The sequence below is a fragment of the Amphibalanus amphitrite genome, unplaced genomic scaffold, assembly GCF_019059575.1.
Source record: "Amphibalanus amphitrite isolate SeventyFive unplaced genomic scaffold, NRLGWU_Aamphi_draft 000032F_arrow, whole genome shotgun sequence".
Classification (NCBI taxonomy): Eukaryota; Metazoa; Arthropoda; class Thecostraca; order Balanomorpha; family Balanidae; genus Amphibalanus; species Amphibalanus amphitrite.
In genome coordinates, this window is record NW_024881528.1 from 1 (window position 1) to 13,914 (window position 13,914).

The 13,914-nt window shown below is 48.0% G+C and overlaps 1 protein-coding gene across 1 annotated transcript; it reads left to right on the forward strand.

Moving 5' to 3' along the window:
- The first annotated feature begins 446 nt into the window (after positions 1 to 446).
- On the forward strand, positions 447 to 13,002 carry LOC122368710 (putative inorganic phosphate cotransporter). The gene is made up of 11 exons (XM_043342918.1): positions 447 to 754; positions 2,094 to 2,197; positions 3,632 to 3,861; positions 4,092 to 4,325; positions 5,772 to 5,859; positions 6,098 to 6,330; positions 6,499 to 6,654; positions 7,287 to 7,416; positions 8,138 to 8,251; positions 11,056 to 11,183; positions 12,014 to 13,002. Exons 1-11 carry the CDS (start codon positions 729 to 731, stop codon positions 12,266 to 12,268), a joined length of 1,698 nt encoding a protein of 565 aa, XP_043198853.1. The 5' UTR covers positions 447 to 728; the 3' UTR covers positions 12,269 to 13,002.
- Positions 13,003 to 13,914: the final 912 nt, after the last annotated feature.

The window sequence follows — 13,914 nt, forward strand, 5'->3', positions numbered from 1 at the left end:
ATAATAATACTTCGGCACTACTTAGCACGTTTCAAGAAATGCATTGAATGAAAATATTACTTTGTGCACTTGTTTAAACTATCTCTCACTTATGTCCTCAAATCTCAGATGATTTGCATGTGATACGAAAGCTCCGTTTCAAGTTATATAGACCATTAGATAATAAACTGATGCAATGGACAGCTGGCTTTTCCTAGGCTGACTCTCAGGGGCGAATTCCAATGATGAATTTATGGAGTATGTGAATATGTCCTGACGTTTTATTATTGCGACCAAGGTCTAATGATCCCGTCCTGGTTCTTTAGACTCATTGCAAGTGTCAACCCGTGACATGTTCCACGAACGGAGTATGGAAATCTACCAACCGACTCCACACCGGCCCCCGCGCGGCGTCTGCAGGGCCACCGGGCGGTCCGGCGCCGGCTGGATGGGCCTGGATCGGCACCGTCGCCGGGCCGGGCTGGGCCGGGCATGGGTCAGCCGCGCACCCGTCACGGGGCAGGCGACACAGACGTGTCTCTAAACAGAGGATGTCCGGTGCCGGCGGCGGTATATAGGCGGCCGGCCACCGGCCAGCTGACTAGTCCGGCCGCCAGACGGAGGCGAGTGTAGCGCGCGCGGCGCGAGCTGAGCCCAGGCGTGCACTCGTCCCAGTGACTGGCGGAGCTCGCACGGAGCCGGTGCCTGCCGAGACTGAGCGCGGCCGCTGCTCAGACACAGTCGCAGCCATGGTGTGGCTGCTGAGCAAGGACAGGTGAGCAGAGCAGTGATGGATGCCCACATCACCTTTCATTATTAGTCGCTGTTCATTTTTATTTGATCGTTGAATAGTTGCTACTTGCTCTCATAATTATATTCTGATGTTCGTATATGCTACATTTAATTAAATCAACCCGGCATCAGACATAAAAGATGCACTCAATAGACAGTGCATACGTATCGCTCATAGCTTCTACCTATTTTTTTGTCAAATTGTTTCGCTTCAAAATAACAGTCTAACTTTTGCCACTTGGGCCCTTTGCCGCGGAGAAGCTGACGGGCTACTGAATGGTCCGGACTCCGGTGATAGCCAGGCATACCTAACCAATCGTATTTCACGACAACGAGCCGTAGTTTCCCCCAGGTGACCGTCAAAACGGTCTGTACTTTTCACAAATAACCATTGATTGGGTCCGTTTAAACCAAACAAAAATTGGTACATACCTACATGAGGAGCACGCAACGGGAGAAACACAATATATGAAATGACAGTGGGCATAGACGGTCGCACCGTCTCATACAAGTCTTTCTCGTCCCCTTTTACTCTATGTTTAGAACCCATATCATTGCTTTTTTTACTCTTCGTTTGCTCATAGCAATTCTGTTTCGTATTCTTCATGGAAATGGATTAATTGCTCACAAAAAACGTTAGACTTTTGTTTAAAACACAATATTGCAGTTGTGCCATTATTGCGATTAGAAACTATCAAGGGCTCAAAAGCCTGAAACAAATAGCCCGGGTAAAATTCACGGACTAGACATGTAATATGCATGCCGATATTTATGCATTTTCCTGTTTCAATGACAATGAAATTAATAAACTTTTTCACCATCATTCTTCAGTCATCGACATCACCTGCCAACAGCCTTAGGCATCCATTATTAAACATGATAAAATGGACATCATGAGGCGCGACAATCTTTTAAATCAAATTTGTAAAACGGTTGATGGCTTTTATGTTTTATTAACATCTGCTGGTAATTAGTAGACTTGAGAGATAGATGGGCAGCAACTAAGAATCATTGTTGATGAATTGCGGCAATATTAATTGAATTGAATTGATGGCTGCCTCAAGTGCTAGAACAGGAGCAGACCATGAGTAATAACAAATACTTTTCAAGCCAGAAACACTAATTTGCTGAACAATTACCAAGTAGTGACAGTCAGTTACTGACATAATTTTAATCCATCCGACATAATTTCAATCCAATAATCCATACATGCTTATCAACATTCCGGACAGTCGATATTGACGGCAGTGAAAAGATGACCGCGTCTGTCCCGGGATTCCCGCCCTCCGTGCACCACTCACACGCTGTCTCTGTTCTTGCAGCTCCAGCTCGGGGGATGAGAACGAGCGGTGTCTTCTGGACGAGAACCATCCCTACTATGGCGCCCTGGTGGACGGCAAACGGATGGACGTCAAGCGACCTAATGGTGAGATATTTGTAGATATCGCATCGCAACCGGCGATTAATAACTACGCGTCATATAGGGAGAATCCTTGTGCGGTGCATTCAATGACTGTTGTGAATGAAAGGTATTCATAAATAATGCATCCGCAACAGGTGGATTCACAACTGGCATATTACAGCAAAACAGTGCGTAAAAACGTCTAATGGAAGCATAAAACGACACTCACCTGAACACAATTCGACGAGAGTGAATTCACACATAGTTGGGTTTGACAGGAAAAGTAGTTATGCTGAGTCCTTTGCTTTCATTCATATAAACTAGCTAGACTATATAAAAGAATGTGAGACATTGCCTCTCCATAAATACATTAGGTGCTGAGTAGCATGCATAAAATAAAGCGCGAACAAAACGCATTTATGACGTGATAAATCTATCAAAATGTTACCCGTATCAAAATCAGGATATTGCGGCTAAAGGAGGCAGCGGACAGTCACAGTACTTACCTCAGCAACTGCACACTGCCCTAGCCCTGTCGTTCCTCGGCGCCTGTCCCGCACCGATCGCTGCCCCTCACCCTCCGCCGCTCTGTCCATGCGCCCGGGGCAGAACGTGTGCTGCGGCACAGCCTACCTCCCAGTCAGCCGGCCGGCCGACCGTCAGCGGCCGTCCGCCCATCGGACTTGGAGGGGAACTGACGGGGAAACTCCGGTCATCACGCACCGCCAGGTGTTCCAGGATGTTTACTGGAAATATCGATGCATTTCGCTGAAAATTATATCCACTCTGAATTACAGAAACAATTAACATGATGTCAGACTGCATCGCTTTCTTGATAAAGCCGAACGTTGAATTATTGGCATGTCCGGTAACAACGCGCTGGCTTGCGAGGCAAAATTAATGCAAGGATTGCAGTGAATGGTAACAGTCATACAGTCTGATAGAATGAGTGAATTAGAAAAGCGGTATGGTCCAGATTCCAGAAAATTTGTGTTATTTACGGACTTAATTCTTATTCAATTCATAACATTTTCCTAGTTAATGTTACCACTGAATGATTCTAAGACGTTGAATTTCGTTGGTGAATAATAATTCTATGGAGGCAAGCATATTTTTGAACATTTACTTTGGAAGGCACTACCGTACAAACAAATTTTACGTGAAGCTCGATGCAGCTGAAGGCAAGAGCGGCAAAAGCCGGAACTACTGAAGCTGTGCTAATGCTCGCTTTTTGGTCAATGTAGGTAAATAAGCGTTTTCTTGCTTTCTTAGTTTACGGTTTACTACAATGAGAATTATTCATTATTAATTATTAAATAGCATTTTGCAAATAGTTAATTTTGTTGCTCCCCTTCAATTGACTGCATTGTTATGAAATAGCTGCAAACGTCATGCTGGTAGGCTGGCCCCTGCCTCTCTGTGAGCTGACGCTGTATGGCCGTGCCCTGTTGACCGCAGGCTGGGGCGCACGTCACTCGCTGGCCGTGCTCGGCTGTCTCGGCTTCTTCGTCTCCTTCTCCCTGCGCGTCAACATGTCGATGGCCATAGTGGCGATGGTGAACCACACGGCGCTAGCCGAGCTGTCGCACCAGCACCCGGGCGGGCCCAACGCCTCGGCGCCGCCGCCAGACGTGGACATCTGCCACCAGGGCAAGGCGGCGCCCAAAGAGGAGGTCGTCATCACTGAGGTGGGTGTGGTGCCCGGATTACGGTGGCATTTCATGAACGAGCACTTGTGACTAAGATGTGCCATGTATGTTTGAAGCGTTACATTTCCAAAGCGGCGAATTTTCTTTTCAGATACCGCTATTTTTTTCATAAGCTTTGCTGTAAACAAACCGCTGACATTTTGCATCCAACTTCAGCTGTCTCGTTAACGTCAATTCTGACGTACCACTCCTCCCTTCTCCCTCTACAGGACGGGCCGTTTGTGTGGACCGAGATGATGCAGGGTGTCATCTTGAGCTCCTACTTTGTCGGCTACACGGTGTCGCAGATCCCGGGCGGCCGGCTGGCCGAGCGGGTGGGCGCCGCGCGCACCTTCGGCGGCGGCATCTTCCTGACGGCGCTGCTGAACCTGCTGACGCCCGTCTGCACCCACTGGAGGGTCGAGGCGCTCATCTTCATCCGCGCCCTGCAGGGTGTGGCCAGCGTGAGTGATAACAGCCGCCCCACGACACGACGCATTGGCATGCGTCAGTGGCGAGCGAGGTCATAGCAACAGCGCGGGCAAAGGGAACGCTTATTTAACCAATGAATACTGAACACTCGCTGTCCATGTACCATGTCAAAGCCAGCTCTCCAAACAATGCTGCTCAACATTTCGAATTCCTGTGGAACGATTATCATCCCCAGAACCCAGCGTAAGCTTTTATGGCGTTGGTTACATTCCCAATAGGACGTGTGAGAGAGCTCAACGTGCAGCCAGCCCCCCGCAGAGCCAAGTCCGTATGACGACTGCATTGCTTGTTTTGATAAATGACAAGCGTAAACACAGACCCACCATGGTAGAAAGAAGCCCTTGTGGATAGCGGACCTGGGACATTCGCGTGATTCTCAGTCGTCGTGAAACGCTTTGAATCAGCTTCGATGTCTAACATAAGCGGCGGAACGCGGGGGGAGGGGCACCGGGGCACCGTACCCCCCTTTGATTTTGGCATTTTAACATTAGCTCTATGGGCGTTGCATGGAAAGAATGGGACCAAAAGTCGGCAGTGCCTCCTCCCCCCTTAATTAAAGGTGCTCCGCCGCTACTGATGTCTAAATATCCAATTGCCATTTTGAAAACCAAGCATACAAAAGCGTGCCTACGAAGTACAGAATCGTGGCCTCCAAGGCACCGTCTCTGGTTTCGAGCGCTCTGCTACATTGTCATGGTTAACTTAGGAGGTCACGTATTCGACGCACCATTTATTTACATAGCATTTCACTTTAAACGTTGCGTCGCATAAGTGTTATTGCACGCCCCACATGTGGACGTCTGTCCTATCTCGCAGTCGCGCTCAATGTGTGTAGTATACGTTCGAGACGTATACATTCGGTGCCGCCGCAGACATTAATCGCTCCTATTTCCGCGTAGTGCAATTCCTGACGACATTTAATCGCTCGTCTGCGCCCGCGGGGCCACTGCACTGGGATAACCGTCGTGCTCTGGACTTTGTCTCACTGGTCTGACGTGTGGAATCTCCCGGGTGGAGGTCGCAGGCCGCCTGCATGTGCAGTGACGTAGAATACCCCTATATGACGCGCAAAGTACAAAACCAGGTTGTATGCGTCATTGGCAAGTGATGATATTAGTCTGGCCGTATTTATGGAAAAACACTCTGTCATGCATCGTCACATCAGAAACGCATTAGCAATGTTCTAGACTAGATTTTACGGCTAATATTGAAGTGGCTGATACAGAAAGACGTCAACTCTAATATGCGTAATAACTATTCGCATTTCCGCCTGTGCTGTCGGTTGTTGGAATGCACTGATATTGGCCTTCTTTTTTGCTACCTATTCTGCATATCGAGTCGCACATGGGTCTCCATGAATGTGCTGAGTCTGTGCTGGCCTCAGCACCTGACCTGAGCACCTGGTTGTTTTTTCACAGGGAGTGACGTGCCCGGCCATCCACTTCATGCTGTCCCGCTGGGTGCCGCCCCCAGAGAGAAGTCGAATCAGCACCTTCGTGTATATCGGTAAGAACAGCCAACATTGCGACAAATGGGTCAAGTCATGGTTGTACATATCTGTGCACTTTGCAGCGTTTGAAAGGTGGATTGGGTGGAGCCATGGTTGCAGCCGATCTCTGAACATAAATAAGAGATATTTGAAAGTGCTGAATGTACAAGTGTTGTAGGTGTCTATAGAGCACTACCTATAGAGGGAACACTTTGCTGACCGTCATCTTCTGACCAATGTGGCGTCCGTCCTCAGGCAAGCAGCTGGGCACGGCGATGACGATTCTGGCGTCGGGTCCGCTGGCCGGCTGGCGCTGGGCCGGCGGCTGGCAGTCCATCTTCTACGTGACGGGCGGCGTGGGCGTGCTGTGGTACATGTGCTGGCTGTTCCTCATCTACGACACGCCGGCGCAACACCCGCGCATCTCGGCCAGGGAGCGACTCTACATCGACACCTACTTCAAGCCGCACGCCGTGCCCGCCGACTCGGTCAGTCGGCCAGTCCCGCTCCGACTCTCAGTCCCTTTTTATCGGTAATGGAGACGATAAGTCCCGTGCTGACTCAAGGTCTTACAGATAACGTGTTTACAATGACATTAAATGACTTCTAAGTTGACACCCGCCTAAGCCTCAGCTGACCGTCATCTTCGATTTCAGGAGAAGCCGGTGGGTTTCCCGTGGAAACAGGCGCTGATGTCGCGACCTCTCTACGCTCTGATTGTGGTGCACTTCTGCCAAAACTGGGGCGACTACATGATCATGACGGAGCTGCCCACGTACATACGAACCGTGCTGCACTACCCGCTCAGCATGGTAAGGAATGGAGCACAGTATCAGCCGGTCACCGACACAATTATTAGGTGTTTAATTGTAAACAAGCATTTAATACATAACGTACTCTAACTCGCAGCTATACGTGATTGTATAGAGACGGTCTTATCATTTCGTATCGTATCAAATCGTATCATTTTTTTCTGCAACCGGGATTGTATAGGTGCGTACCCGATTAATGATCCACGCACGCTGTACTCGTCATCACGATTCGATGTGAACAAGGAGCTCGATTGTCGTTTAGTTTCCATAACTTCAGAATAAGCAGCCGTTCGGTAGTAGCTTTGCAGAACATTGGTTTCTCTGAATCCATTAAAGACATCGGAACAGTTGGCCTACTGACATGGAAGCAATTTATGGCTAATGGTCGATGCTCGCCAAAATTGAATTCGAATAGCACATGATACCCGCAATGTTAAACTGAAAACTCCAAGATGAAAGGGACACTACATATTATAGTAAAAAGAAACGAAGGCACCGCTTGAGTTTAAAGTTGCTAAATAAATTTTACACTGTTGCCAACACATCAATCCTTCATCTGTCCAGCGCAGTCGCCCCGTTCCAGCTCCCGATCGTTGTCCGCCATAACAGCGGTATCGTCCTCCTGTTTGCAGAACGCGTTCTATTCGGCGATCCCGCAGCTGGTGAAGGTGGTGTTTGCGCTCACCGTGTCGTTCATGTCCGACGGCCTGGTTAACAGCGGACTGGGCCTATCGGCCAACAGGAAACTGTGGAACTCAGTCGGTGAGTTGACGATAAAATATCTAAACCAGTCCTGTATATTAACAATTCATGGGCGAGATCGAACTGCAACGAATGTAGAACGCTTACGCTCATCGCGCACTAATGCGTTGAAATTTGCATGTATTTACATGTATTTGCTTGCCCTTACATGCGGAACTCTATGAAAATGGTCAAAATTTGCACTTTTATCTTTTAAATCCTTGCTGTAGCGAGGAACGTTTTCCTTGGCATGTCTGGTGCAGGTCGGCTGCCCCCGCTGTTCACACACCGCTGGAATGGCACAGTCACGCGCCTCGCGACTGTTGGTTTGTTCAGGCGGCCAAGTTTCGGCCTGAGGGCAAACAGAGCGGGGCGGAGCCGAGTGGGCCAGCCATCACAGAGCAGTTCCGTAGCCGGGGCTGTAAACGAACGGAACGAAGCTTCTGCCTGAACCAGACGCGTGGAGTAAACGGGCTTTTGTCAAACTGCAGCCAGACATTTCACCGATCTCTGGAACCTTTCGAGAAGTTTGTGAGAAGTTGGTTGGAAATGATTTGGTTGTATACACGTTAATAATGTGAATAGGTTGTGAGGAGCCACATGATGATATTGCATGTGTGTTATTTTCGACAAAAAACGTAGCCAAGATAAAAAGGCCCTGAGTCAGGGCTCAGCCAGACTAGATAAAGCACGTTAATGGCCGAATTTGTTAAGATAATTACCGTGTTATTTATGTCTACAGGCATGTATATCCCGGCGCTTATGATGGTCGGTGTTTCGTACACCGGATGTCACGACATAGCCGTTATCTCCTTGATGGTCGGCACTGTCGGATTCAACGGAGCCATTTTCTCAGGTGAGTACCTGCACGGGAGCGCAGGGTACATCGATGATTAGAGAGGCAAAGAAAATACAAATAAAAACTATTGAAGGCTTAAACGGAAAGCACCCAAAAGCACTCTCGGTAGAAGGAGAAAGCAATACACATGAACTTCATTCCTATGCATAGATAGCTTCGCGTCTCGAGCTGTTCATAAATCATAGAATCCACAGTGAAGCTAATGAATAGGTAAAAAATTCCGCTGCACGACGCACCGAAGTTACCAGACACAGGCAAATACCAGTAATAAGGCGAATCAAACATGGCCGGAGGTAATGCCGAATCATTGGCCCGAGCGTGTCTTTCGCAATAAATCAAGTATCAATTTCCAGTCAATTTTTGTGTTTGACGTTGTCGAATTTGGCGAAATTTTGCAAAAATGCTTAAGTTATATAAAATTTGAAGTTAATTGACACAACGACACCGATGTAAATCTTTGTGGCTATCGTGGTATGCCAAGAACGCTTCGAATTGAAGAAACTGCTAGACACAAAATCTGCAACAAAAGGCCATCAATGTTTTATGACTCCAAGGAAACTTGTCGTCGCAAATGTCCCGAAGATGAAAAATGGTGTAATAAGTATATCGACCCATGCACCGGAGACTTAGTAAGGGAAGAGTACACCAAAACATATGAAATATGCTGTGGTCAAAAATACGAAGTGGAGAAGTCCGTAGTGACTCGCGAACCACCAAAACGTCCTGTGTGTCCACCTCCTCGCAAGCCTTACTGCCGGCCGCCACCTAAATGCTGCAAGCCTTGTTGCAAACCAAGCATACCTCCTTGTCCACCACCATGCCGAAAACCGTGTTGTCCACCTCCGCCATGCGCTGTTTATCCCAGCGATATTCGGCAAGTACAAAATAAGCTAGGGAAATTGGATTGTCAGTTCCGGAATGTTGAGCAGGCATTGAATGATGCAATTATTGCTCTCGGTCAACTTCGATGCTGATGCCGTTCAAGAGGCATGAAACAGAGACCGATCGAACATGAGCGTCAGAGTAAACGGCTTCAGTTTAAAAGAAATGAGTGATTTGCGGCAGGTCTTTGGCTTTCGCAGAGCGGCGTACCTAATCGTAAAATGTGAATTAAATATCAAACTCATAATGTGTGTTTTGTTGCGGATATTGCATTCTTGGAGCATGCATGAAGAGATGGGGAAGGCGCAATTAAAGTGAAGCATGAAATACAGCTCGCAAGATCGCTGATGGTCTTCATACAACGTTTCTTGTGCAGATCTTCTTAGTTATCCGGACATTGGAGATATTCTTCTGGAAGTTAAACTTGCGATAAATGCAGAGGCATTTATCAGGATTCGAAGCATGGCAGCATATATAGACAGACAGCGATACTGCTAGAAAACATGCAGCATGCCTATGTTCATAGGCATGTTGCATATTTTCTAGCAGTATCGCTATCTGCCTATATTCAGCAACATCATCATAATGATATCATCAACCGAGCCCCCGTGTATTCGAAACCTGGCAGAAGTCCATCCTTCCAGTTTTCCATGCTAAAAAGAAGCTTCGCTTGATAGCTTTGAATGTTTCTTGGAGCGTACTTCTATATAGTCATCATTTTTAATTGGTGAAAATACCTTACCCTTGTACTTTTAGAACTTCCTCACATTATGTCAACTTTCTGGTCGAAATACATTCCAGCAATTATAATTTAATCTATGATGCAGCCGATCTATTGTTATGCTGCATACTATTACCGCTAGCAAACATATGTAAATCGCTACACGTCCAGCCAGTTAGCGCTGGCCCACATCTGGTGCAGCCAATAGGGAGCGGGCCTGTGATTGTCTCCGAGCCTCCTCTCTGAGGCAGACGGTAAACAGGCTGTCTGTCAGGCTCAGCTGCAGCGCGGATCGCCACCCGCCCGGTAATTTCCACCGTCCCGGCCTACACAGCCCGCCGATATCTAGCCGGGCCGATCCAAGTAGCGACGTAGGTTGCCGGGTTTGGGGAAGCCGGCTCTGAGGCGACTATCTCAGTGTCGGTGTGTCAGAGCTCGACAGTCGAGGATGTCGGTATTGGCACTCGATGCCGAGAACGTAAGGTTCGACAACAGCGGAAGTCAGGATTTAACGGCTGAGGTGCTAGTTCTGATGTAAACTGAACATCACGGACGCCGCAGACCCGGTGGCAAACGAAGCTGACGGTTCGGCGGCTGGCAGTCCGGCAGCTGACGGTTCGGCAGCTGATGGCCCGGCAGCTGACGGGCCGACAGCTGGCGCAGCTTTTGGCGCGCCAAGCGGCGGCACTCCTGGCGCCGGCTCCCGGTTCGATAGAGCAGCGACTCAAGGGGTCCGCCGATTGATTTCATTAGTGTGTAGTCCACTGTCTGGCGGAGCGGGCCGCCTGCCGGCGTGTGACGGGGTAGGAGGGGGGGGGGGGGGGGGTGAGGGGGTGGAGAGAACCAATCGCCGACGGGCCGGGATCAATTTGCAGCCGTCAATAAAAGAGACGATCCGAATTCCGCGACGTGCACGGACATAATCTTAAAAGCCTTTCTTTGTTTGCAGTGTCAGGGTTCCGTTGTTATTTACTCATCCTCTCTTTCTCCAAATATTTTCCACTTATCCTTTTCCCTTTACCACTCTGCCCAATAAGTCTATCCCTCTCTTTGTTTCATCTTTTTTAATTTCTTATTTTCTTTCTCCTCTCTCTCTCTCTCTCTCTCTCTCTCTCTCTCTCTCTCTCTCTCTCTCTCTCTCTCTCTCTCTTCTCTCTCCCTCTCATCTGACACCCACCCCACATCTCGCCGTTCACAGGATACAACATTAACCACATGGACCTGGCTCCGAATTTCGCCGGCACACTGATGGGCCTGACCAACTGCGTGGCCACCCTGGCCGGCGTCCTGGCGCCGTTCGCCACCGGCTACGTCATCAACGGACACGTGAGTTCCCGGGGCGCGCGCGTAACACCCCACCGCGCAATCAGAACTGACGCATTACAGCGAACGCGTGCCAGCAGTGGCGTCGTCACTAAAGTGCGTCGAAAAATGGCCCGCAACATTTCAGTGTTCGGTGGTTTTATTGCCGAAGTTGCGTACTATATGCAGCGATTTCGTTAAACACAAAGTTCGTTTGCTGAATGGACTTGCACGAAAAGTTTTATGTACTTTAGTTGCACACAAGATTGGATCAAATCAGCGTTAACTTTTTAAGAGCTTCACTTCGTAAATTTCCGGATGCTTCTCAAAAGTATAGATGTCTCACTTCAAATGCCCCAGTCCCCGCTTCCTTTCAATTGCGCTTTTTGCAGTGATATTGCTACAACTACTCGCTATCCTGAAATATTTAGATCCTTTGGTGTTCTTAGTTCTACTACATTTTACTCTTACTTCGCTTCATCCATCAAACGTGACCTCATACCAGGCCATCTGTGCGCCGACCGTTATCTTAAATTGATCCTTGCGCCATCAGCAAAGGGTCATCATCCTTAAATTTGCATTACCTTGCTGTTGTAACGGAAGATATGCGCATGTGCTCATCTACAAACGATGCCAATGAAAATTGAAGTGTGATGTCTTAACTCTTGAGCTCAAGTCATAGCTTAGCGTGACGATATGATAGTGGGTAGCCATATAGGGACAGCGAAACATCTAGGATGCGCCATCTGTAAACCGTTACTTTGTGTTCGGTTGTGTTACATGATTTTTGATTCGCTGTCCGCACTCTAAACGCACTCCCCCGGGGCTGACTAGATGACGTTTTCTGCCGGCAGCCCACTCTAGAGAACTGGCGCACAGTGTTCATGACTGCCGCCGGGTTCTTCGTGTTCGGGAACACGGTGTTCTGCGTGTTCGGCACCGCCAAGCAGCAGAAGTGGAACGAGCCTCTCGCTATGTACGAGAACAATTTGGGCCTGGCCTACTCCGAGGCGGGCGCTGCGGAAAAGGGACAAGGCAAAAAGGACGCCGGCATGACTGGCGACGGTACCAAAAAGGACGGCTGGCCACTAAAGAAGGCCGTGTTGTGATCACCTGCTGTGGCGAACAGCTCAGTTAAAGAACGATCTAATGAGTAAAATATTAGAGTATCGTGTCGACCATTATTTTCATGAGCATTGCTCAACTGCTGCACTGAAACTCCATGACAGCATCTGACGTCAGACGGAGTCCAGCGCTTTCATGAATCGTGCGGCGACTGTTCGGGGGGCATTATCGATGGATGTTCTGGACGCGACTCGTGTGCCGATAGTCGGCCGTGTTCAGAGATCTGATCAGCATCGGACATTGCTCATTGATGAGAACGGCGTGCCGATAGGAGTGAAGACGTGCGTTTGACGTTCGCAGTGTCTTAGGGAGCCTGTGTGCTTGCACCAAGACACTGTTCTTGACCTTTGTTGATGAGTGTTGAGTTGTTCAGTATTTAAAGTATTGATGGTGAAATGCCATTCGTGTATTTATTACATTTCACCTGATGAATGTCAACTCAGGGTATGCAACTATTTACTCATTGGGGCTGTGCTGTCATGTGACGAGAAATCGAGCATTGCCAGTAGGTTTATTTAGAAGAGCGACCATCCAGGATGTGTGTACAATTGGGGGGTTTTGCATATGGACTAACAACTAACTGATCCGTACAGACTAGTTATTTATTCAAAATGTTGCGGAGAGAGCAGGCTAGATGCTGTATCGCATTTGGTGCAATGGAGAGATGAGACCATGATGTGTTCAGACATCGATGAGTGTAATAAACGAGATTCGTTTTTCCAGTTTTTATATCGTCAACCAAAGTAATTAAGGGGCATTGCCTCGGGGGCTTATGCCCCATGTCAACGCATTCTTTATAATATCTTGGACAAAGAAGAATTGGAAAATTGAGCTATTGCCGAGCCATATGAACTACTGGAGGTCGTTGACAAATTGAAACACAAAAATGTTGACATGCTTATTTATTTGCGGGGAACGTTAGACCGGATAACTTGGTAAAGCGAAACCAAAGGAATTCGCAGTGCGGAGGATTACCACTTCTGCCAACAGATTTACCGGAGGCCTGGTGACCACGTGTGCTGCCCGAGACGTTATAGCGTTTTGTATCTGATTTGCATCTGATTTGCTTCCCCGCTCTACACCTAAATCAAATCACCTGAACCACATCAAGATAAGGGAATAGTTAGTTAATTAGAAAAAATGAAAACACTAAAGGCATAGCCATAGTCACTCACATATAGCTTTTTAAAAAAATCTAGCACAGATTGAAAATCTATGTAGAGCCCTCTGCAAACTGCGTGGTAGGTATAAGGTAGGTATTCTTTTTCCGACAAAACCGAGAATAACGCGAATACTATGCTATCGGTCACTCGGAAATCATAACAGCAAGACGTTTGAGACTCCGCACTTTAGATTGGCAAATTCATCGTATTCATTTTCCATCCAGTTTGGCAACAAAACTCAAAAGTTTATATCTGCCCCCAAAACAAACTTTTGCATTTTGTCGCCTCACAGGCGTACCTACGCAGTTGTCAAGTGATAGACCCAATCGAAGGAGTGGAGCATTGCGCATCTATTTGCAGTGAGTTCCGAAGTGATAGCATAACCTTTGAGTTATTATCGGTTTTGTCGAAAAAAGAATACCTACCACGCAGTCTGCTGAGGGCTGTACACGCATTCCACCTTTTGC